Source organism: Heterodontus francisci, chromosome 48, assembly GCF_036365525.1.
Source record: "Heterodontus francisci isolate sHetFra1 chromosome 48, sHetFra1.hap1, whole genome shotgun sequence".
Taxonomy (NCBI): domain Eukaryota; kingdom Metazoa; phylum Chordata; class Chondrichthyes; order Heterodontiformes; family Heterodontidae; genus Heterodontus; species Heterodontus francisci.
In genome coordinates, this window is record NC_090418.1 from 16,274,763 (window position 1) to 16,299,505 (window position 24,743).

Below are 24,743 nucleotides of genomic sequence, written 5' to 3' on the forward strand. Positions count from 1 at the left end.
CTTAACCCTCAAACACACACAAGGGCTAACCTATCATTTTAAACAAAACACAATTGCAGTCAGTTGAGATTTGAACAGTGGACCCACCCACACACCTTACCACCTGTCCGCAAAATGTGTAATCACAGAAAAATCCGTCAATGTGTGTCACTTAACAGACTATGTATTTATAGAACGTTCTTCACTTTCAGAGTCTGCACCATAACATCACTGAATCACCAATGGAATTGAAGAGAATTGTGAGCAAGTTAGTGTTCAAGTAACGTTAATTGCACTTATTTCAGTAATTTAACAACTAGAGTAAAGGGAGTTCTGACTATCTTTTTCAATTCCTCTCTGAATTTAGTCTGAGTTACCACATAAATGCAGGTGTTCGTACAGGAGCTGGAAAGCTGACACATATATCCCATCTGTTGCAGGATGTATCCAGGATCAGTCGGACCTGTGTAATAATGCGTTTTTGTGATTCGATAATACAGGAAATTAGTGACATAAGGTATCCATAGCATGATGAAGCTGCCCGATATGGCAAAGAGTAAAATCATAGATTTCCTTCGGTTCTCCGTTTCTGGGTCGACCTCAGCCCCACTGTGACTGGACAACAATCCCTTGCGAACTCTATTGGCCACTAAAATGTGTCTGATAGTCAGACAATTAAAGATCAAAATAAAGATAAAGGGGAGGAATGGGGTTAGGATTCGGTGGAGCCAATCATATCCAATCCACGCAGGTGATGTGTAAAATGAGGGTTTTGATTGGCAGAGCCATGGCACATTGTCAGTGATATAGACAGGTTCAAATGTAAAATACCAGGGAATGTTCTTCAAGCAGAACAGTAGGCAGACTGCTCCAATCACTAAAGATGCTGTTTTCGGAGTGCAATATCCTGCTTTCAGTTTCTGGGAACAAATGGCTATGAGCCGATCTAAAGTGAAAACGACAGTCAACCAGACAGAAGTGTCCCTCGCCACACAGAGCAGGACAATGACACAACTGCACACAGGGGTGATGTACAGGGAAGTGTTTGGGAAGTAATAGTAAACAATGCGATTCAGTATCACTCCGGTAATGACAACCATCAGATCTGCCGCTGCCATGGCCACCAAGTAGAGAGTGATGCATCTGGAGAGACTGCACTTCCCCTGGGATAGAATCCAAATTGTCACCAAGTTCACTGGAATGAGAAAAAATAGCAATCAATAACAACAGTAATCTCCATCGCATTCTCACCCTGTAGCTGATCGTTCCCTTCTTGGATTTCCCTCTTCTCCCCTTCTATGTCATTCAATTCATTCCACCCACACACAAAACCAATTGTTTTCTAGGATTACCTTCCCTGGAGCAGTCATGCGTGACCTCTTGATTGGAACTTAGAGACCTGTTTTGGTCTCTTTTAAATCCCACAAAGGGGGGTTGTGGAAATTGGGTGAGAATCAGGTTCTCCCTTGGCTCGCTCGTTACTGCCATTAGGCAGTTTTGCTCTGGGTTGTAGAACGAGCATTGGAAGCTCCCATCAGCATGCAGGAAATTCATTATATAAATGGATTAATTGAAGCCTCTGCACTATTTCAGTTTCTTCCCCGAGCTCCCCGGTTGATTCTGACACCCCACCAGCCGCGTGTGAATCTGCCTCCACCATACTCTCAGGGACTGCATTCCATATCCTCATGACCCGCTGCACAAAAATGCTTTTCCTTGTGTCGCCTTTTGTTCTTTTGCTATTAAATTGGTGTTCTGTGGTACTCGATCTTGCTGCCTATGGCAACAGTTTCTCCCTATCCACTCTGACTGGAGGACCCATGATTTTGAACCCCTCAATCAAATCTCCTCTCAGCCTTCTCTTCCCTGGAACCATTCTGCTAAATCTTTTCTGCACCCTCTTTACTGCCTTCACATTCTGTCCTCGACACCCAAGTTTAGGTCATTAATATAGAGTAAATAAATCAGTGATCCTAACATCGACCACTGGGAAACCCTATGATATAGCTGCATGCAATCTGAAAAACAACCATTCACCACTACTCTGTCACTTAGCCAATTTCATATCCATGTTGCTACTGTCCCTTTCATTCCATGTGATGTAACTTTGCTGACAAGCCTATTATGTGGTATTTCATCAAATGCATTTTGGAAGTCAATATACAGCACATTAACCACATAATCCTCATCAACCTTCTCTATTACCTCAACAAATAATTCAAGCAAATTAACTGAACATGATTTGCCCTTAACAAATCTGTTCTGGCTTTCTTTAATTAATCCACATTTGCCCAATAGTCTGTTAATTTTTTTCGGATTATCTTTTCTTTAACTACTTCTATGCATACAGAAAGCTTTTGAATTCCCTTTTACGTTAACTGCCAGTCTCTTCTCATGCTCTCTTTTGCTTCTTTTATTTCATTTCTCACTTCCACCGCAGGTCTAAAGAACTTGCCTTTGTATATTCAAACTGTCTGGCAAGGACAAAAGAATACATTCAAAGCTAAGAAAAGTCAGTTAATCCTATCCTGAACCCATCAAGAGACATTTTTAAATTGAATGTGTTTGTCTGAAACAAAGAAGATGCAAAGTAGCCACAGCCTTCTCCATTGTCTGTCACCACAGGGAAGAAAATCTCTATCTCCCAACAGAGGCGAGATGTGAGAAACCTTTGGCTTTAAAAAGATAGTTGTCTGAAGAGAGAGAGAGGGAGACCCAGGAAAAAAAGCACCATCAAAGATTTTCCAGCTGAGAGCTGGGAGAAAATCCAGCAATCAAACAGAGTCAACATGGTTTTGTGAAAGGGAAATCATGTTTGACAAATTCGCTCGAGTTCTTTGAGGATATAACAAGCAAAGTTGATCAAGGGGAACCAGTAGACGTAGTGTATTTGGATTTCCAGAAGGTATTTGATAAGGTGCCACATATAAGATTATTGCACAAGAGCTCGCGGTATTGGGAGTAATGTACGAGCATGGATTAAGGATTGGTTAACTCACAGAAGGCAGAGAGTCAGGACTAATGGGTCTTTTTCAGGTTGGAAAGACATAACTAGTGGACTGCCACAAGGATCAGTCCCTGATCCTCAATTATTTACTATCTATATTAATGACTTGGAGGACGGGGCAGAGTGTAATATATTCAAATTTGCTCAAGATATAAAAATAAGTGGGAGGGAATGTTGTGATGAGGACATAAAGAATCTGCAAGGGGATATAGATAGGTTGAGTGAGTGGGCAAAAACTTGGCAGATGGAGTTTAATGTAGGAAAGTGTGAGGTCATGCACTTTGGTAGGAAGGATCAAAAGGCAGATTATTTAAATGGAGAGAGACTCCAAAAAAGTGCGCCACAGAGGGATCTGGGAGTTCTTGTGCATGAAACACAAAAAGTTATCATGCAGGTGCAGCAAGTAATTAAGAAGATAATGGAATTTTGGCCTTTATTGCTCGTGGGCTGGAGTTTAAAAATAGGGAAGTCTTGCTACAAGTGTACGGGGTGTTGGTGAGGCCGCACTTGGAGTACTGTGTGCAGATTTGGTCCCCGTATTTAAGAAAGGATATACTGGCATTGGAGGCAGTTCAAAAGAGATTCACTAGGCTGATTTCTGGGATGAAGGGGTTGACTTATCAAGAACAGCTAAACAGGTTAGGCCTTTATTCATTAGGGTTTAGAAGAATGAGGGGTGATCTTATTGAAATGTACAAGATTGTGAGGGGGCTTGACAGGGTAGATGTTGAGAAGATGTTTCCACTAGTGGGGGAATCTCGAACTAGGGGACATAGTTACAGAATAAGGGGACATTCATTTAAAACTGAGATGCAAAGGAATTTCTTCTCTCAGAGGGTAATGAATGTCTGGAATTCTCTATCCCAGAGAGTTGAGGAGGCTAGATCACTGAAAGTATTTAAAGAGGAGGTAGATAGATTTTTGAAATATCAGGGAGTTGAGGGCAATGAGGAGCTGGCACGAAAGAGGAGTTGAGGTCTGGGGCAGATCAGCCATGATCTTATTGAATGGCAGGGCAGGCTTGAGGGGCCGAATGGCCTACTCCTGCTCCTATTTCTTATGTTCTAAGCCAAAAAGGAAGGTGCCTGGCTGTGAATTCTATATCTTAACCTATGCAGCAGAGAATAGGAAGTTCTGATGAAAGGTCACTGACCCGAAACGTTAACTCTGCTTCTCTCTCCGCAAATACTGCCAGTCCTGCTGAGTATTTCCAACATTATTTTCTGTGTTTTTATAATAGGATGTTATCCCCTGCCGTCAAACTGACCTTTCAACCAACAGAGAAATCTACAAGTACCTCAGACCTGCAACTAAAGAGAACTTGACCTCTGGGAGAATTTAACATATTTACTGTGAACCCCAAAACCCTACTTCACTTCAAACCATTTTCTGCTTTCCCTCTCTATCTATCTCTTGTATGCGTGTGTGTGTGAGTGTGCCTATGAGTGAATGCATGAGTTGGTGGAGTTGCAACAACTTTGGGATAAGCCATATTTCTCAATAAATTGTAATCTTCTGTTTCAAACCGACAAGAAAACCTGCCACTGTCTATATATCTGACAAATAAAACACAGAAAGGATAAAGCCCGAATAACACTTGCTGTGGTAAGGTGGGATTGAACAGTGGGAATCACCCACACCCCTCAACAGATGGCTGTAAAAATTTGGGGGCTTGTCTAGGATATGAACAGCCAGGCAAACGAGATATTTGATAATAGGAGGAAAATTGACTCTAAAATTATGGAAAAGCAAACAAACAGGTTTTCTTGTATGCTTCTGTTTTTTTTTTTCTATGGTGCTCAAAACAAAATGTCCACATTTAATACTAAGGAGTTTGTGTAGCAGGGAGACATATCCCGTGACAAGTTAAATAAGTTGAGTATTGAAGATTTAAAACGTTTAACTACGGAGGTGGGAATCACTTTCAAACAATCGAACTGGTGAAAAGTCTAGTCAACCATTTCTTGAACCAGAAGAAGAAAACCTAGAATTGAAGTCTGAAAAGGTGCAGCTATAATCCAGTTGCAGATGAAAACATAAGAAATGCAATTGCAGTTGAAAAGAGAGGAGATGCAGTTTCAGAAGGAATAAGGGGAAAGAGGCAGAACTGTTTGAGTTAGAAAGACTACGAGAGCAAGATGAAAATGCCACCAGCCAGACAAACCTTATCCTCAATTTGGAGCAGAATTTTGATGTACTGAGACACTCATGGTTAGTGCCAAAATTTAATGAGGAGGAGGTGGAGGCATATTTGACCTAATTTGAGAAAATAGCTACGAGTTGATACACAAATCCTTAACTCAGAATACATTTTGGTCCAGTAAATCTTACATGCTATAAAGAGATAGCAAGGATGCAGATGAAGCAGAAATTGTCTCGAGAGAAAAGGAAAGTTGGGAAGGAAAACAGGACCAGCCTCCAACTTTTAAAAGGAGGAACTCAAGTGGGAAACAACTGGAGGAATGCCAGATATGTTTCCAGTGTGGGAAATCTGGGCATGTCCAGGCAAATTGTTGGTACCCCAAAAAATCCACAGGAGACACTGCAGTAAGCTAATGTCCATAGCTATGAAAGTGGTAAGCATGTGCTCCTACATAACTCAAGAACAAAGTACATCGCAGATTTTTGTTACAAGAAGGAAAGATGACTGTTTTTTCTTTAAATCCCAGGCACCAGGCAAAGAGACAACATTCCTCAGGAATACCAGTTGTTTTCAAACACTACTGGCAGCTATGGTTAAAGAAATGCCACCTGAAAGCAAAACAAATACCATGGCATTGGTAAAAGGACTTACTGGCAAATTCTTCACGGTTCCCTTAGTTAAAGTTTACCGATAGAGTAAGTTGGTCATCAGGGTAGTGCAGGCCAGGATCATTCTGAGCTTAGTAACGAAGGGGATCGACCTATTACTGGGCAATGACTTGGCAGGAAGCACAGTATTTTATGCAGAGGGTGCAGAGCATTCCAAGGAGACTGCAGAAATTGAGGGGAACAAACAAAACTCTGCATAGCTGCAGAGGGCTCAGGAAGTTCCACAAAATCTCACAGGTGGAGCTAGTAAAGATTAAAGAAGATAAAGGAAAGCCAGTAGAATATAAAAAAGGTCAAGATAGATACAGTGACATTTTTAAAAGGCCAAGGTAGAGCCAGAAGAAGTTAAAAGAGCTGACATAAAATCAGAAAAGTTTGAAGGAAATGCACCAGAGATATAGTTAGCCAAAATCTTTTTAAAAGATTTAAATAGGGACAAGGAAAGTTCCTAAACTGGCAATTCAAGAGTGAGGAAGATGCCTCACCTAGCTGAAGTGCCACAGGGGAGTGCAACGGAAGTTGGACAGTCACCTGTGAGCAGTAGTATCCCATGAGGACATGGGGCAGATTAGGAAAGATTCCAACCCAGAAGTAAAAGGAAAAGAGAAGTTAAAATACTCTAAAGTAAAAAACACTTGCGAAAACCACACAAAAATAAAAAACGAGGGCAGTGTGGATGTCCTCACGGAAAAATCAAGGGGTCAGGTTCTAAATCCAGAGCTAACTGAACATCGCAAAACTTATTCAGAGCTCACTAAGGACAAAGTGGAGGAAGAGAATCTGAGCACCTCAAAGTGGCTGAAAGATAATTTATCACCCACTATCACCCTCGAGAGAAGAATTATCAATGTTCCAGAACCTGAACTATTAAGTGGCAGTTAAGGGGTTAAGTACTATCCAAGCAGTGGGATTTCCAAAAAAAAAAAAATGATAACAATGAGGTAATGGAAATTTTCATATTACTCACTTTGGAACAGCAAATGTGGGAACCAGAAAAAAAAGAAAGCAACATGTTCTAAACAGAGGCTTTTCTGGGGCAAAACTTTCATGCCCAAAACGGGGGATTGCCATACAGTCTCATCCAAAAAAGAGTGATGTAAGACTCTAACTTGAACAAGACGTGGCTGTTACAGCCAATGCCTGCTGTAACAATTGTGAGATTGACATGTGGCTGCCCTGTGTGCAATAGCATGATCCTAAACATTCTTACTTTTTTTCTAAAAAAACAAACATAAAACTAAATTCCAGGAATTTTGTTTTTTCACTTTTGGGGGAGGTGTGATGCACACGAAAAGTGCAGCAATTGAAACTGCAAGAACTCAACCTGAAGAATGATAACAATTGAAGTTTCTTTTAATAACATCGACAATGTGTTTAAAAATGGCTGCCAAAGGTCCAACGATATGCCTTTGAAACCATCTGGCAAGGACAAAAGAACGCATTCAAAGTTAAGAGGTGTCAATTATATGCATCCTGAATTCAACCAGCGACATAGTTGAATTGAATGGGCTCATCTGAAACAAAGAAGGTGTGAATTAGCCACAGTCTAAGCAATTGTGGATCACCACAAGGACGAAAATCTCTGCCTCTCAGTAGAGGCAAGATGTGAGAAACCTTTAGCTTTAAAGATAGTTCTCTGAAGAGAGAGAGCGAGAGGAAAACCCAGGAAAACCATTACCAAAGCAGGGAAAGCTAAGAGCTGGGAGAAAATCCAGCAAACCAAAAATGCACGTGCCCTGCTGTGAATTCAATATTTCAATCTCTGCAGCGAAGAATTGGAAGTCATTGCCTGCCTTCAAACTGAAGTTTCAACCAATAGAGAACTCTACAAATATATCAGACCTGCAACAAAAGAGAACTTGATCTCTGAGAGAATTCAACAGGTTTACCATGAACCCCCAAATCCTACCTTACTTATCTGTGTCTTGTGTGTGTGTGTGTGTGTGCGTGAGTGAATGTGTGAGTGGGTGCAGTTGTGAGAATTTCAGGATAAGGTACATTGCTTAATAAATTATTTATCTTCTGTGTCAAACCATAAAACACCTGTCGCTGTTTGTTTATTTGACAAATAAATCACAAAGGGTTTAAAATCCTAATAATAAAAACACTTGCTGTGGTCAGGTGGGTGTTGAACACCTTTTTTTTCTGCTTCATCTTATTCTCTATCTTTTTCATGATCCAGGGGGCTCTGGCTTGATTGCCTCACTTTTCCTCCTCATGGGAATATACTTCATCTGAACCTGCTCTATCTCATCTCTAAAGACAGCCTTTTGCTCCATTACAGTTTTGCCTGCCAATCTTTCTTTCCATTTTCACTGGACATGATCTGTAATCACCCTGCCTTCCTACCTTTTCCTTCTGAAATTGCATCTCCCCTCTTTTCAACTGTAATTATATTTCTTTCCTTTCTCAACTGCAACTGAATTCTAGCTAGAACTCCCTATTCAGACTCAAATTCCATGCTTTCTTCTTCTGGTTCAAGGGTAAATTTAAACTAGTTCACGTTTCTTTGCCTTTTGTTTGAAAGTGTTTCTCAACTCTGTAGCTAAGCTTTTAAAAAATGTCAATACTTAATTTATTGAACTTGTTATGGGATATATGTTAATATTAAATGTGGCCATCTGTTTTGTTTTTAGTACCGGAGAGACAAAAAGAACGCAAGAAAAGCTGTTTGTTTACATTCCTGTAATTTTAAAGGTAAATTTTTCTCCCGTGTTCAAATCTCTTACTTATCTGACAGGTAAGATCACAGCATCAAACCCTCAATTTGTTACGGCCATGTGGTGAGGAGTATTGGTAGTTCGCACTGTTTAATTCCCAACAGAACATAGAACATAGAACATTACAGCGCAGTACAGGCCCTTCGGCCCTCGATGTTGCGCCGACCTGTGAAACTATCTGACCTACACTATTCCATTTTCATCCATATGTCTATCCAATGACCACTTAAATGCCCTTAAAGTTGGCGAGTCTACTACTGTTGCAGGCAGGGCGTTCCACGCCCCTACTACTCTCTGAGTAAAGAAACTACCTCTGACATCTGTCCTATATCTATCACCCCTCAACTTAAAGCTATGTCCCCTCGTGTTTGCCATCATCATCCGAGGAAAAAGACTCTCACTATCCACCCTATCTAACCCTCTGATTATCTTATATGTCTCTATTAAGTCACCTCTCCTCCTCCTTCTCTCCAACGAAAACAACCTCAAGTCCCTCAGCCTTTCCTCGTAAGACCTTCCCTCCATACCAGGCAACATCCTAGTAAATCTCCTCTGCACCCTTTCCAAAGCTTCCACATCCTTCCTATAATGCGGTGACCAGAACTGCACGCAATACTCCAGGTGCGGCCTCACCAGAGTTTTGTACAGCTGCAGCATGACCTCGTGGCTCCGAAACTCGATCCCCCTACTAATAAAAGCTAACACACCATATGCCTTCTTAACAGCCCTATTAACCTGGGTGGCAACTTTCAGAGATTTATGTACCTGGACACCAAGATCTCTCTGTTCATCTACACTACCAAGAATCTTCCCTTTATCCCAGTACTCTGCATTCCTGTTACTCCTTCCAAAGTGAATCACCTCACACTTTTCCACATTAAACTCCATTTGCCATCTCTCAGCCCAGCTCTGCAGCCTATCTATGTCCCTCTGTAACCTACAACATCCTTCGGCACTATCCACAACTCCACCGACCTTCGTGTCATCCGCAAAGTTACTAACCCACCCTTCTACACCCTCATCCAGGTCATTTATAAAATGACAAACAGCAAACTGACTGCAGCAAGTGCTTATGTGACTGGGGTTTCAAACCTTTTGTGTTTTATTTGTCAAATAAATAGACAGCGACAGGTTCCCTTTTAAGTTTAAAACAGAAGGTTAACTATCTATTGAGAAATATTCATTTCCAAAATGGTTGCACCTGCACACGCACATGCACTCACTCACAAAAAGAGATAGATAGAGAGCAAAAAGGGGGAATGAGTTTGAAGTGAGGCAAGTTTTCAGGGTACATGGCAAACCTGTTCAATCTTCTTGGAGCTCCATTCCTCCTTAAAAGTTGCAGCCCTGCATTTCTTACATTTCTCTGCGAGCTGTGACTTCAATCTAGAACTGGGAGATCATGTTCTGATCTCTGCTGCACAAGCTGAAGCGTAGAATTCACAGTAGGACACCTTCTTTTGCTTTTGCTGGATATCACCCAGCTCTCCGCTGGACAGGCTTTTGTGATATTAGTCCTGGGTCTCAGCGTCTCTCTCCAGAGTGCTACTTGAAGGTCAAAATGGTCTCACATCTTGTTTCTGTTGGGAGACATGTATCTCCCTCTGGTGTCCAACAATAACCCAGGATGTGGCTACTTCACACCTTCAATGTTTCATAACAGCCAATTAAATTCAAAAATATCTCTTGAGGGGTTCAGGATGGGTGTAGTTGACACCTCATAGATTGGAATGTATTCTTTTGTTCTTGCCAGTCAATACAGCAGTTTGAATATATAAGTTTGACCTTTGGCAGGCAGTTTTGCCACACAATGTGCACTCGTTTCAGGGAATAGTCAATTTTTACACTTCTTCAATTTGAGTTCTGTACTTGGCTTGAGTGTGATGTGGGTAAAAAATTAATGTCAGGTGGTGGTGTTGGGTGGTGCAATAAGCCATGTGAGAGGTGGGTGTTGGCATGGGAGCAAGATATGATGTGCAGATGCATTCACTTACCTTGATCACCTGAGGGAAGTCATTAAATGTATTTTAGCACTGCTGCCATTGTCATGGACTTGTATTCTTTGTTCTCCTCAGATTAAAAACTGTATGTGCGCCTTTAAGACTTTGTTAAAAACAGTGCACCTTTAAGGGAGAGAAGATTCTAGAAATTTGGAGACATAGTGTACCACAGCTGCATTTTTCGTGACCCTGAGCAACAGCAGTAGAGAGAGAGGTTGCATGATATGATTTATTTTATTTATTTCGAGATACAGCACTGAAACAGGCCCTTCGGCCCACTGAGTCTGTGCCAACCAACAACCACCCATTTATACTAATCCTACATTAACCCCATGTTCCCTACCAAATCCCCACCATTCTCCTACCTACACTGTGGGCAATTTACAATGGCCAATTTACCTATCAAACTGCAAGTCTTTGGCTGTGGGAGGAAACTGGAGCACCCGGCAGAAACCCACGCGGTCAAAGGGAGAACTTGCAAACTCCGCACAGGCAGAACCCAGAACTAAACCCGGGTTGCTGGAGCTGTGAGGCTGTGGTTCTTGCCACTATGCCACTTTGCCACTGTGAAGACTAAGGTCTTCATTTTGACTATGTGTGGAGCTGGCAGAAACTGGTTTGAACCAGTTAGTTCTGAGAGACTTTTTAGCGAGACGATCTGAAGAAAGGAGTTGTTTTATTCTCTCAAAAAAAAATTCTACAAGGCTACAAGCCAAGTTAATTCCCTAAATAAATAAGAAAAGCTTTTCTTTTTCAACAAATTATTTGTATCGCTGTGCTCATTGTTGAAAGAACTGTTTAATGCTACTGCACCTGAACTATTTGAAAGCCTATCCAGAATAGATTATTTTCAAAAAATCTGGATGAAGACTTCGAGCGAACTTTGATTATCTTCACATCAGAAGACATTATTCACCGCGAAGTTAAAATGCAAAAACGTACTTATTTTATTAGCAGACAGCTAATTTTAAAAACCACACTTAAAAAAATGAATTAATTATTATTTTGAATGTATGTGTGTGAATGGGGGAGTTAGATTAAGTTAAGAAGTTATAAGGTCTTTAGACAAAGGTTAATCTTAATAGTTATTAAGATTTCTTTTTTTAAAATAAATAGTTAATTTCTTGTTGCCTAAAGATACCCGGTTTGGTCTGTTTCATTCTGGGGATACTAGAGTGTTTAATTGGACTGTTTTTTTCCGATTTGGTGAAAGCTTAATAATATGGTATGACCAATGGAGTAACGGGACTGAATTATCAGTGCGTTGCTCTCGCCATGGCCGCAACATATTTAATTGGGGGCTCGTCAGGGATCAGGATCATATTTAATTGGATGGCTCATGTCTGGGATCAGAATCAGACTAATTGGGGGGCTCACTTTTGGAATCATGTTAATTACTCATCTCTGGGACAACATAAATTGGCATCTTGCGTCTGGCATCATATTAATTGCTCTCGTGTCTGGGATCATATTAATTGGAAACTTGATTGTTGGGATCCAAATCTAATGCCAATTGCATAAATAAAAGGAACCAGACTTCTTGTAGAATAAGATACAGTCTATACTATTGTAATGGCGTTAATAGTTGCAGCAGAGTTTTTGGGAAAGGAGAATGTATCCCTCAGTGACTTGATAACTTTAACTAAGAATAAACTAAAAGAATTGGTAGCAAAATTGGGGTATGAGTTTAAATCAGATGCTAAAAAAGTCCAACATTTAAAAATGGAGGAATAAGAAGAGGACGAGAATAGTAAGCCAGAGAGTGATGCAGTGGAATTGGCTAGAATTCAGTCAGACATGAAAAAAAAACTTAAGCAGGAAAAAGAAATAGCAATAAGGAAACTTGAGGCTGAAAAATAATTAAGAAAACCTGAACTTGAAAAAGAGGAAAGGCAGAAAGAGGGGGCATGTAGGCTAAAAGAGATGGAACTAAGGCAAAGGGATGGTCTTGACTTCAGGGTAAATTCAAATCAGAAAAAATGTAAATTCAGGCCAGGACCCAGTGAAAAGCTGTTTAAATTTATACAGCTCTTCCTATGTTTGAGGAAAGGGATGTAGAGGCATGCTTCATATCTTATTGAAAAAAATAGCCAAACAGATGAAGTGGCCAAAGGAAAGTTGGACACTGCTTATGCAAAGAGGGTTGGTAGGCAGAGCTCATGAAGTTTAAGCCATGCTTTCTGAGGAGGCTTCTGCAGATTGTTGAGGTGGTAAAAAAGGTTATCCTCACTGCATACGAGTTAGTCCCTGAAGCTTCACTGTCAGAATTTTCAGAACTTACGGAGATTGGCAGAGCAGACGTATGTAGAATTTGAGAGGGTGAAGCAAATTAATTTTGACCATTGGATACAGGTATTAAAAATAGAAATGAAATAAGGGAATCTTCAAGAGTTGGTTCTCTTGGAAGAATTTAAAAAACTCCATTCCTTCAGTCATAAGAACTCATGTAGATAACCTGATAGTTTTGAAAGCTGGGCAAACAGTGGAGATTGCTGATGATTTTGAGCTGATGAATAAGCCGAAGCCTTTTGTCCGTCACCCCTATAAACCCGAGAAGGATAGAAAGTGGGAGAGTGGAAGGAAGACAAGTATCCTGGGACAAGAAAGAGCAGCTGGGAATGCCCCAGGATCACCTCCTTAGGCCGGAAAAGAAAGTGCTGAGGGTAGAAGTGTGATCTGCAAGTCAAAGTGTTATCATTGCCACAAAACGGATCATCTTTGGTCAGAATGCTGGAAATTGCGAGGTAACTACATAGGACTTGGGGTACGCAAAGCTAATGCAGAAGAAAAGACTCTGAATGAGAATATAGCAGTCCAGTCTATATCTTTAATGACAGCTGTAAAACCAAATACAAAAACTAAAGTGAGTGTAGAGGTTAAGAATAACAAAAAGTTATAATGAATTTTTGTCAAAGGGGAGAGTAACTCCATAACCTATAAGTGAGGCAGGAAGACCTATCATTATACTCAGGGATACAGGAGCAACCCAAACACTCTTGCTGGGTAAAGATATAGCGTTTCCACCAGAGAGTGCCTTGAATGCTAAAGTTTTAGTAAATGAAATTGGCGGGGACTAGTTACCCATACCTTTATATAAATTATGCCTAGAGAGTGACTTAATATCTGGGATAATAACTGTAGGAGTTGGCCGCAGTTTGCTGGTGGAGGGAATTGATCTACTCCTAGGAAATGATTTGGCTGGATCAAAATATCAGTTTCTCTTATAAATGCAGAGGAACCAAGTGAAATTAAGGAAATGGAACAATTACAGGAACAAGTTCCAGGAATATTTCCTGCATGTGTAGTCAACCAAACAATGGCTGAACAGGATCCATTGTTGGAGGTAAAAGTGGCACCACAAACAGATAGCCAAGTATCTGAAACCTTATTTGAGGATTTAGATAATCCAAATGAGATGTTTATCAGATCTTCTATCATTGCAGCACAGCAAGCTGATCCAGAGATATACCAAATAGCACAGACGGCTCTGCCAGAAGCTGAGGCAAAAGGAGTTCCGGAAGGCTATTATATGGCAAACAGGGTTTTAAGGAGGAAATGGAGACCGCCTCATAGACCTGCAGATGGACAGTTGTTGAACAGATCATTGTACCACCTAAATATCGCCAGGGATTATTAAGGTTAACACATGACATTCTGCTTACAGGACATAGGGAAATTAGGAAGAGCAAATCGTGCATAAGCCAACATCATTACTGGCCAGGTCTTACAAAGGATGTGAAACAATTTTGTATGACATGGCATACACATCAAATGGCGAGAAAACGGCAACCTACCATAAAACTGGCACCACTAGTTGCCATGCCAGGGACTGAGGAACCATTTAGCAGGGTATTGGTAGACTGTGGAGGACCCTTACCAAAAACAAAAGCGGGATATCAATACATACTTACTGTCATGGATATGACTACTCAATTTCCAAGAGGCCATTCCTTTGAGGAAAATTACTGCAAAAATAGTAGTAGACAAATTAACCCAATTCTTTACGAGATACAGGTTACCACTTGAAGTTCAATCAGATCAAGGCTCTAATTTCATGTCGAAGATATTTCAAGAAGTCATGGGCAATTTGGGGATTAGACAGTTGAAATCTGGACTATGTATCTGTGTTCCGGGAAAGGCTCACAAAAGCTTGAGGTGTGGCTCAGGAACACCTTAAAGCATCCCAAGCTAATATGAAAAATATGGGCAGACAAGACTGCAAAAGCCCACAATTTTCAACCAGGGGATGAAGTATCGGTGTTGTTACCATTACAGGGAGAACCACTAAAAGCACTGTTTAGTAGCCAATATAGAGTGATCAGAAGAGCGTGTAAGGTAGATTACTTGATTGACATCCCTGATCGCTGGAAGAAGAACCAGTTGTGTCACATCAATATGCTAAAGCAATATTATCGCAGGGAGCAGGATAAACCAGTACAGGTATGTCAGTTAATCAGGACCGATGACAAGGAAAAGGTTAGTGCAAATGAGGCAGAAGGAGGCCTAAAAAGCTCTCAGATTGAACCTCCAACTATCAGATTAGCGAATACATAATGGCTAGGAAAATTAGTCAATATGCTTTTGCATAGGAGGCAAAACAACGTGAAGACCTAACCAAGCTTTTCACAGCATTTAAAAGAGTTTGTAGGGATAGGGTGTTGGGATAGGAATCAGGCTGTACAACCTTAGCCATACATGATGTGGATATAGGGGAACAGTTCCTTTAAAACAACATTCTTAATGCTTAAGTCCTGACAAACAGACCCAAGTGAAAGCAGAGATCCAGTACATGCTGGAAAACAATTTGATTGAACCTAGTTAAAGTAGTTGGAGTTCACCAATAGTTCTAGTATGACAGGTCAACCCGGTTTTGTGTAGACTATAGAAAAGTCAATGCAGTAATGAAGGCAGACTCTTAGCCAATTCCGCATTTAGAATACTGTATCAAAAGAGTGGGCAGTGCTAGGTTTCTTACCAAGATCGACTTGTTAAAGGGATACTGGCAAGTTCCTTTGACTCCTCGAGCCAAAGAGATATCAGCTTTTGTAACACCCGATGGTCCTTATCTGTGCCCAGTGATGCCATTCGAGCTAAAATATGCCATAGCCGCTTTTCAAATGTTAATGAATCAGGTGGTAGCCAGTGTTCCCAACTGTGTAGTGTATCTTGATGATACAGTAACACTTGGCAAGAACACTTAAGGCAGCTAAAATTTTGTTTAAAAAGTTACAGGTCGTGGACTTTGTAATAAATCTGGCAACAAGCAAATTTGGAAAAGCAACAGTAACTTACCTCGGACATATAGTGGGGCAAGGACAGGTATTGCCAAAAACGGCAAAGGTACAAGCCTTAGTAGAGTTCCTTATCCCTAAATCTAAATGGGAAATAATGAGATTTTTAGGCATGTGCATTTTTTACAGGAAATTTGTAAGGAATTTTAGCACTGTGGCCACTCCATTAACCGATTTGCTATAATAAAAGAAAAAAAACCAAAGTAGTATAGTCAGATGAATGCCAGACAGCTTTTAACAAGCTAAAGTCAATCTTAATTAATGGATCAGCGTTGGCTGCTCCAAATTTTGCGAAACCCTTTAAAATAGTGATCGATGCTAGTGACCTGCGCATTGGTGCAGTCCTATTGCAGGATGATGAATCGGGCATAGAGAAACCAGTAGGGTACTTTTCCAGAAAACAAAATTATCATCCAAAAAAGTATTACACTGTAGAAAAAGAAACATTAAGACTTTTGCTGGCTCTCAAACATTTTGAAGTATATGTCCACCAGGTCAAAAAAGAAATACTAATACACACTGACCATGACCCATTTACATTTGTAGAAAAGTTTATAATCCAAAATGCTGGGATCATGAGATGGAATTTGTTGTTACAACCTTATCATTTAAAAGTTGTACATATTTCAGAGAAAAATAATGCTTTGGCAACATTTTGTCATGAATGTAACTATATTAACTTATAGAGATGGTATAAAGAAAATTCTGTAAATTATTAGTAGAGTGAACCGTGCGTGAATGGAAAAAAGTTTGTGTTTTTCCAATTTCTATTTTTTTTGCACTGTACTGAAACACATTTCAGGAATGGCATTTCATTTCACGAAGGCCAGAGTTGTCACTGACTTGTATTATTTTTTCTCCTTGGATTAAAATCTGTATGTGTGCCTTTCAGACTTTGTTAAAAACAGTGTACCTTTAAGGGAGAGAAGACTTTAGAAATCTGGAGACACAGTGTACCACAGCTGCATTTTTGGTTACCCTGAGCAACAGCAGTAGAGAGGTCATATGGTATGATATGTCCATTTTGACTGTGTGTGGAGCTGACAGAAACTGGTTTGAACTAGTTATTTCTGAGAGATTTTTCCAGTGAGACGATCTGAAGAAAGGAGTTTTTTCATTCTCTCTCAAGAAAAAATCTACAAGTCTACAAACCAAGTTAATTTGCTAAGTAAATAAGAAAAGCTTTTATTTTTCAAATTATTTGTAGTGCTGTGCTCATCACTGAAAGAACTGTTTAATGCTACTGCAGCCGAACTGTTTGAATGCCTATCAAGAACAGAGTATTTTCATCAAATCCGGTTGAAGACTTTGAGTGAACTTCTATTACCTTCTCATCAGAAGACATCATTCACAACGAACATAAAGCACAAAAACTTACTTATTTATCTTATTATTAATAGACAGCCAATCTTAAAATCTACACTTTTAAAAAACAATTATTTGTTATTTTTGAATGTATGTGCGTGAATGTGGGAGTTAGATTAAATTAAGAAGTTATAAGGTCTTTAGATATAGGTTTGTCTTAATAGTTTTTAAGATTTTGTTTTTTTTAAATAAACAGTTAATTTTTGGTTGTCAAAAGATACTTGGTTTTGGCTATTTCATTGTGGGGATACTAAACTGTTTAATTTCGCTGTTTTCTCTGATTTCGTAAAAGTTGAATAACATGCTGCGACAAGTGGAGTGACGAGACTGAATTAACAGTGCGTTGCTCCCACCGTGGTCATAACACCATACTCAGGACATTGACCCATTTTGCCACTTTTTAAATTCTTCCATGGGATGTGCGCATAACTGGAAAGACCAGAATTTGTTGCCCATCCCTAACTGCCGTTGACAATTTAATGGCTTGCCAGGCTGGCCATTTCAGAGGGCAGTTAAGAGTCACATGTAGTCTGGACCAGGTAAGGAGAGCAGATTTCCTTCCTTAAAAGGCATCTAGTGAACCAGATGTGTTTTTACAACAATCAGTGATAGTTTCATAGTCATATTGTTGTGATCAGCTTTCAATTGCAGATTTCTATTAATTAATTGAATTTAAATTCTATCAGCTGTCTTGGTACGATTTGAACCCTTGTCTCTGGGGCATTAGTCGGGGCTCTCGATTACTCGTTCGGTGACTTTATCATACCACCATCTCCCTGTGGAGGTTCAGTCTTGAAGGCCCCCTGCCCCTGCCTCTGCTCCCTGTGGAAACGAGCCTTCCTTCCTGGCCTCCATCTCTCAGACGAGTGCATACTGGGTGGAACCAATAAAGCTGGGAACCCTTTCCTTCACCTGATATGCCATCCTCCTCCCTCCTCTATCCAAAATATGATTATCCATTAGCCAGCAGTGCATTGCTGCAACTTCACTTTTATCGGAACTGTGACTTAAAAAAGGGACTGTTTCCTGGTGCATGTGGTTATGTGACATTGCTGCAGAGTGTAATGGAGACCAGGACAACGTGGGAGCTGACGGCAGCTACTACAATCAGAGAAATGAGATGGGAACACAAATTTTAAGCTGTCCATTTCATTTCCAATGGGCGTGGGCAGGTTGCAAAACACTGCCCTTGTGCCAAAAATATATGGGCAAATAGGTCTCTAGCCCTAGATATTTAATACTGGCTTTCGGATGATTGCAAAAGGCACAATTTCCACCAGTCTACAGTTAGCAATGCCCGCTGTTCCTGAAATGGCATAAGTAGCAAACTGCTGTGAACGTTGAACTCGCTGTCCCTCTGGATAGTTTATTGGATCTGTTAGTGCTACTACAATGGGTTATGCTTCCAATTATCTCCTTTATCTAACTCAAATGGTGCAATGTCAGAATATGTCATAAGTGTTTTGAGGTTCGCGCCTGTAAGAGGAACAGTTTTAGGCACAAAAACGTGACCCCAAAGTCTCCCTTTCCGATTTCAGTTTCCTAAAACATTGTGAATGTATTACCGAGACAGATAAGATAATGCACACAGTAATGGTGCTCATTTACCTGCCACAAGTCAACATACAACTGAACCAAAAACAAAATCAATATAAACATGGTGACACCCATCAGCAGCAGTAATGCAGTTAAACTGTGGATCAGTTATACAATAAACTCGGATCCTCACTCACCTGGAACACCAACAGCTGCCAGGACAGGGTAGTAAAAAGCATAGATCAGGTCAATAAATGTTTCATACATGCTGGCAAACGGGTGCAATGGCTGCTGGTGGTCGAGTTGAACAAATCCACATGATAACTAAGCTGTATATTCAAGGAATCATTTTTATAACTGCAGGAACTCCCTGGAGGGACAATTAAGCAGTTTGCAAAGTACTTACAGGTTTCAGCTTAAACAGATTAACAAGAGTCTCCAGGGACAATATTTTCAGCTGATAAATGAATCCTAGAGATATTGCTTTTTTTAAAAAAAAGAAATTAATTATGACAATGAATGGCAAATGTTAGCAACATACATCACAGCTTTGTCTTCACTGCTCCGTCGAGGGTTTACCATTGAATCTACAGGTTTCATGTTATCTAGCCTAAGTCATATAAGCTCAGTAATTGAACCCCAGTATTGTATGTCAGCTCTGGCAGGGAGAGGGAAGATGTTTTGCACCTACCTAATTGCTTCAATTATCCCCAGAAGCTTAGTCCTTTTTGGGGGCAGGTTGAGTAGTCAAAACCCAAAAAATAAAAATCATGAAACATTAACTGTTTCTCTCTCTACAGATGCTGCCAGACCTGATTAGCATTTCCAGCATTTTCTGTTTCTTTCTCAGGATGTTGCAAAGTCCTTTACAGCCAATGAAGTACATCTGAAGTGTAGTCACTGTTGCACATTTGGAAAAAAGGCAGTCATTTGATACATAGCAAGCTCCCACAAGCAGCAATGTGATAAATGAGCAGTTAATCAGTTTCAGCGATAATAAAAACAAGAAATGCTGGAAATACTCAGCAGGTCTGGCAGCATCTGTGGAGAGAGAAGTAGAGTTAACGTTTCGGGTCAGTGACCCTTCATCAAAACTGGAAAACATTAGAAATGTAACAGGTTTTAAGCAAATAAATTGGGGGTGGGGAAAGAGATAACAAAAGAGGTGTTGATAGGACAAGGTCACAGAGAATAACTGACCAAAAGGTCATGGAGCAAAGGCAATTGGTATGTTAATAAGACAAAGCGTTAGTACAGAGAGGGTGTTAATTGACAGAAACATGAACAGCCTGGCCCAAAGCACAAACATGATAAAAACAGTGGGTAGGCACAGTAGAAACAAACTAAACTAAAATGAACAAATAAAAAAAAAAAATAATTAAAAATAAAAATAAAAAGGGAGGAGGGGAGGGTGCTGTCATGCTCTGAAATTATTGAACTTAATGTTCAGTCCAGCGGGCTGTAGCGTGCCTAATCGGTGAATGAGATGCTGTTCCTCAAGTTTGCGTTGATGTTCACTGGAACACTGCAGCAATCCCATGACAGAGATGTGAGCATGAGAGCAGGGGTGTGTGTTGAAATGGCAAGCAACCAGATGTTTGGGGTCATGCTTTTGGACAGAGAAAAGGCATTCAGCAAAGCAGTCACCCAATCTGCATTTGGTCTTCCCAGTGCAGAGGGGACCACATTGTGAGCAGTGAATACAACAATTGACAATGGTTTCATGGCCACCATTAGACTAGCTTTTTAGTTCCAGATTTGTTAAATGGATTTATCTTTTGCTGCAGTGGGATTTAAATCCATGCCCCCAAAGCAATACCCTAGGTCGCTGGGTTAGGAGTTCAGTGACAATACCCACTATGCCATTGCCTCCCCCCTTCCCTAGCTAGTGACCACCCTGCCAAGGTAAACACATCCTTCCTCTCTACTCTATCTAGGCCTTTCATAATTTTATACATATCCATGAAATCTCTCCTCAGATTCCTCCGTTCCAAAGAAAACAACCCCAACCTATCCAATCTTTCCTCGTAGCTAAAATTTTCCATTCCCGGAAACATCCTCATAAATCCCCTCTGTGCGCTCGCCAGTGTGATCAGATCCTACCTCTAACGTGATGACCAGAATGGTGTGCTGTACTTTAGCCATGTCGTAAGTAGTGTTTTATATAGTTCTAACATAACCTCGTTGCTCTTATAACCGAGGTTTCGATGAATAAAGTAAAGTCTCTTGCAATCTTTCTTAACCACATTATCTACATGTCCTGCTATCTTCAGGGATTTATGGATAGATACTCCAAGGTTCCTCTGTTCCAGTACACTTCTCAGTATGCTACTATTTATTGTGTATTCCCTTTCCTTATTTATCCTGCTCAAACACAGCACCAGACACGTCTCTAGATTGAGTTAATCTGCAATTTTCTGCCCACCTGACCAGTCCATTGATAACTTCCTGAAGTCTACATCTTTCTCCTCATGAACAACTGCAACACCAATTTTAGTTTCATCTTCAAACTACTTAATCATGCTCCCTACGTTTAATTCAAAATAATTGATATATACCACAACAGGAAAGGGATCTAGTATTGAGCCCTGAAGAACTCCATTGAGGCAGCTTTCCAGCCGCAAAACAACTGTCGACCATAATCCTTTGGTCTCTGCTACCAAGTCAATTTTGAATTCAACTTGCCACTTGCCCTTGGATCCTAGGGGGCTCCTACTTTTCTGACCAGTCTGCCACATGGGACTTGTCAAAAGCCTTGCTACAATCCATGTAGATTCATTCAAATGCTCTAGTTTCTTCGACTTTCCTTGTTGCCTCCTCAAAATAGTTCAATCAAGTTAGTCAGATGATGATTAATGCTGTCCCTCTGAAATGTTCCAATAATTTGTCCACCATCGAGGTTGGGCTGACTGGCCTGCAATTTCTTGGGCTATTCCTTCTTCGGTTTTTAAACAAGGGTGCAATGCTAACAGGCCTCCAGCAACATGTCTATAATCAGAGGATTGGAAAGTGATGGTCAGATCCTCTGCCGTCTGCTCCCTTGCTTCTCTTAACAGCCTGGGTTGCACATCATCCATGCTTGGTGATTTTTCCATTTTCAAACGTGCTAACCTCTTCATACTTCCTCTCTCTATGTTTATCCCATTAAATATTTCAGCATTGTGCTGTGTGTCAGCCTGGACTATGTGCTCACGTCCGTAGAGCAGGGCTTGAACTCACTGAGCCATGGCTGACACCTATGGCATGACTTAATCCAACATGTTACAGCATAATAAAATGAAACATGACACATCAGTCGCTTTTTCCATTTATTGACAATTTCTCCACCAGAAAGGTTTGCTAAAGAATTGTATTTAATTGCTGCTTTGAAAAATTAAGTGCATTCAAAGATGTTAAAAAGAATTGGGGGCAGCACAGTGGTGCAGTGGTTAGCACTGCAGCCTCACAGCTCCAGCGACCTGGGTTCAATTCTGGGTATTGCCTGTGTGAAGTTTGCAAGTTCTCCCTGTGTCTGCAATGGTTTCCTCCGGGTGCTCAGGTTTCTTGCCAAAAGACTTGTAGGTTGGTAGGGAATTTGGCCATTATAAATTGCCCCAAGTATAGGTAGGTAGTAGGGACAGGTGGGGATGTGGTAGGAGTATGGGATTAGAGTAGGATTAGTATAAATGGGTGGTTGATGGTCTGCACAGACTCAGTGGGCCAAAGGGCCTGTTTCAGTGCTGTATAACTAAACAAAACAAACTAAACTAAACGGCCAGGTGTTAGATTTAGATGTAGGTGAGCACTTTGGTGATAGTGATCACAATTCGGTTAGGTTTACCTTAGCGATGGGCAGGGACAGGTATATACCGCAGGGCAAGAATTATAGCTGGAGCAAAGGAAATTATGATGCGATTAGGCAAGATTTAGGATGCGTAGGATGGGGAAGGAAACTGCAGGGGATGGGCACAATCGAAATGTGGAGCTTATTCAAGGAGCAGCTACTGCGTGTCCTTGATAAGTATGTACCTGTGAGGCAGGGAGGAAGTTGTCGAGCGAGGGAGCCGTGGTTTACTAAAGAAGTTGAATCGCTTGTCAAGAGGAAGAAGAAGGCTTATGTTAGGATGAGACATGAAGGCTCAGTGAGGGCGCTTGAGAGTTACAAGCTAGCCAGGAAGGATCTAAAGGGAGAGCTAAGAAGAGCGAGGAGAGGACACGAGAAGTCATTCGCGGATAGGATCAGGGAAAACCCTAAGGCTTTCTATAGGTATATCAGGAATAAAAGAATGACTAGAGTTAGATTAGGGCCAATCAAGGGTAGTAGTGGGAAGTTGTGTGTGGAATCAGAGGAGGTAGGGGAAGTGTTAAATGAATATTTTGCGTCAGTATTTACAGTAGAGAAAGAAAATATTGTCGAGGAGAATACTGAGATTCAGACTACTAGGCTAGATGGGATTGAGGTTCACAAGGAGGAGGTGTTAGCAATTTTGGAAAGTGTGAAAATAGATAAGTCCCCTGGGCCAGATGGGATTTATCCGAGGATTCTCTGGGAAGCCAGGGAGGAGATTGCAGAGCCTTTGTCCTTGGTCTTTATGTCATCATTGTCGACAGGAATAGTGCCGGAAGACTGGAGGATAGCAAATGTTATCCCCTTATTCAAGAAGGGGAGTAGAGACAGCCCTGGTAATTATAGACCTGTGAGCCTTACTTCGGTTGTGGGTAAAATGTCGGAAAAGGTTATAAGAGACAGGATTTATAATCATCTTGAAAAGAATAAGTTCATTAGCGATAGTCAGCACGGTTTTGTGATGGGTAGGTCGTGCCTCACAAACCTTATTGAGTTTTTCGAGAAGGTGACCAAACAGGTGGATGAGGGTAAAGCAGTGGATGTGGTGTATATGGATTTCAGTAAGGCGTTTGATAAGGTTCCCCATGGTAGGCTATTGCAGAAAATACGGAAGTATGGGGTTGAAGGTGATTTAGAGCTTTGGATCAGAAATTGGCTAGCTGAAAGAAGACAGAGGGTGGTGGTTGATGGCAAATGTTCATCCTGGAGTTTAGTTACTAGTGGTGTACCGCAAGGATCTGTTTTGGGGCCACTGCTGTTTGTCATTTTTATAAATGACCTGGAAGAGGGTGTAGAAGGGTGGGTTAGTAAATTTGCGGATGACACTAAGGTCGGTGGAGTTGTGGATAGTGCCGAACGATGTTGTAGGGTACAGAGGGACATAGATAGGCTGCAGAGCTGGGCTGAGAGATGGCAAATGGAGTTTAATACGGAAAGGTGCGAGGTGATTCACTTTGGAAGGAGTAACAGGAATGCAGAATACTGGGCTAAAGAGAAGATTCTTGGTAGTGTAGATGAGCAGAGAGATCTTGGTGTCCAGGTGCATAATTCCCTGAAGGTTGCTACCCAGGTTAATAGGGCTGTTAAGAAGGCATATGGTGTGTTAGCTTTTATTAGTAGGGGGATCGAGTTTCGGAGCCACGAGGTCATGCTGCAGCTGTGCAAAACTCTGGTGAGACCGCACCTGGAGTATTGCGTGCAGTTCTTGTCACCGCATTATAGGAAGGATGTGGAAGCTTTGGAAAGGGTGCAGAGGAGATTTACTAGGATGTTGCCTGGTATGGAGGGAAGGTTTTACGAGGAAAGGCTGAGGGACTTGAGGTTGTTTTCGTTGGAGTGAAGGAGGAGGAGAGGTGACTTAATAAAGACATATAAGATAATCAGAGGGTTAGATAGGGTGGATAGTGAGAGTCTTTTTCCTCGGATGGTGATGGCAAACATGAGGGGACATAGCTTTAAGTTGAGGGGTGATAGATATAGGACAGATGTCAGAGGTAGTTTCTTTACTCAGAGAGTAGTAGGGGCGTGGAACGCCCTGCCTGCAACAGTAGTAGACTCGCCAACTTTAAGGGCATTTAAGTTGTCATTGGATGGACATATGGATGAAAATGGAATAGTGTAGGTCAGATGGTTTCACAGGTCGGAGCAACATCGAGGGCCGAAGGGCCTGTACTGCGCTGTAATGTTCTAATTCTAATTCTAATTCTA

The 24,743-nt window shown here is 41.0% G+C and overlaps 1 protein-coding gene across 1 annotated transcript; it reads right to left on the reverse strand.

Annotated features, from left to right (window-relative positions):
* Positions 1-275: 275 nt before the first annotated feature.
* Positions 276-18,976, reverse strand: LOC137357495 (probable G-protein coupled receptor 139). Its single transcript, XM_068023844.1, has 2 exons — positions 18,907-18,976; positions 276-1,174 (listed from the first exon to the last, which is right to left on the reverse strand). Exons 1-2 carry the CDS (start codon positions 18,974-18,976, stop codon positions 276-278), a joined length of 969 nt encoding a protein of 322 aa, XP_067879945.1.
* Positions 18,977-24,743: the final 5,767 nt, after the last annotated feature.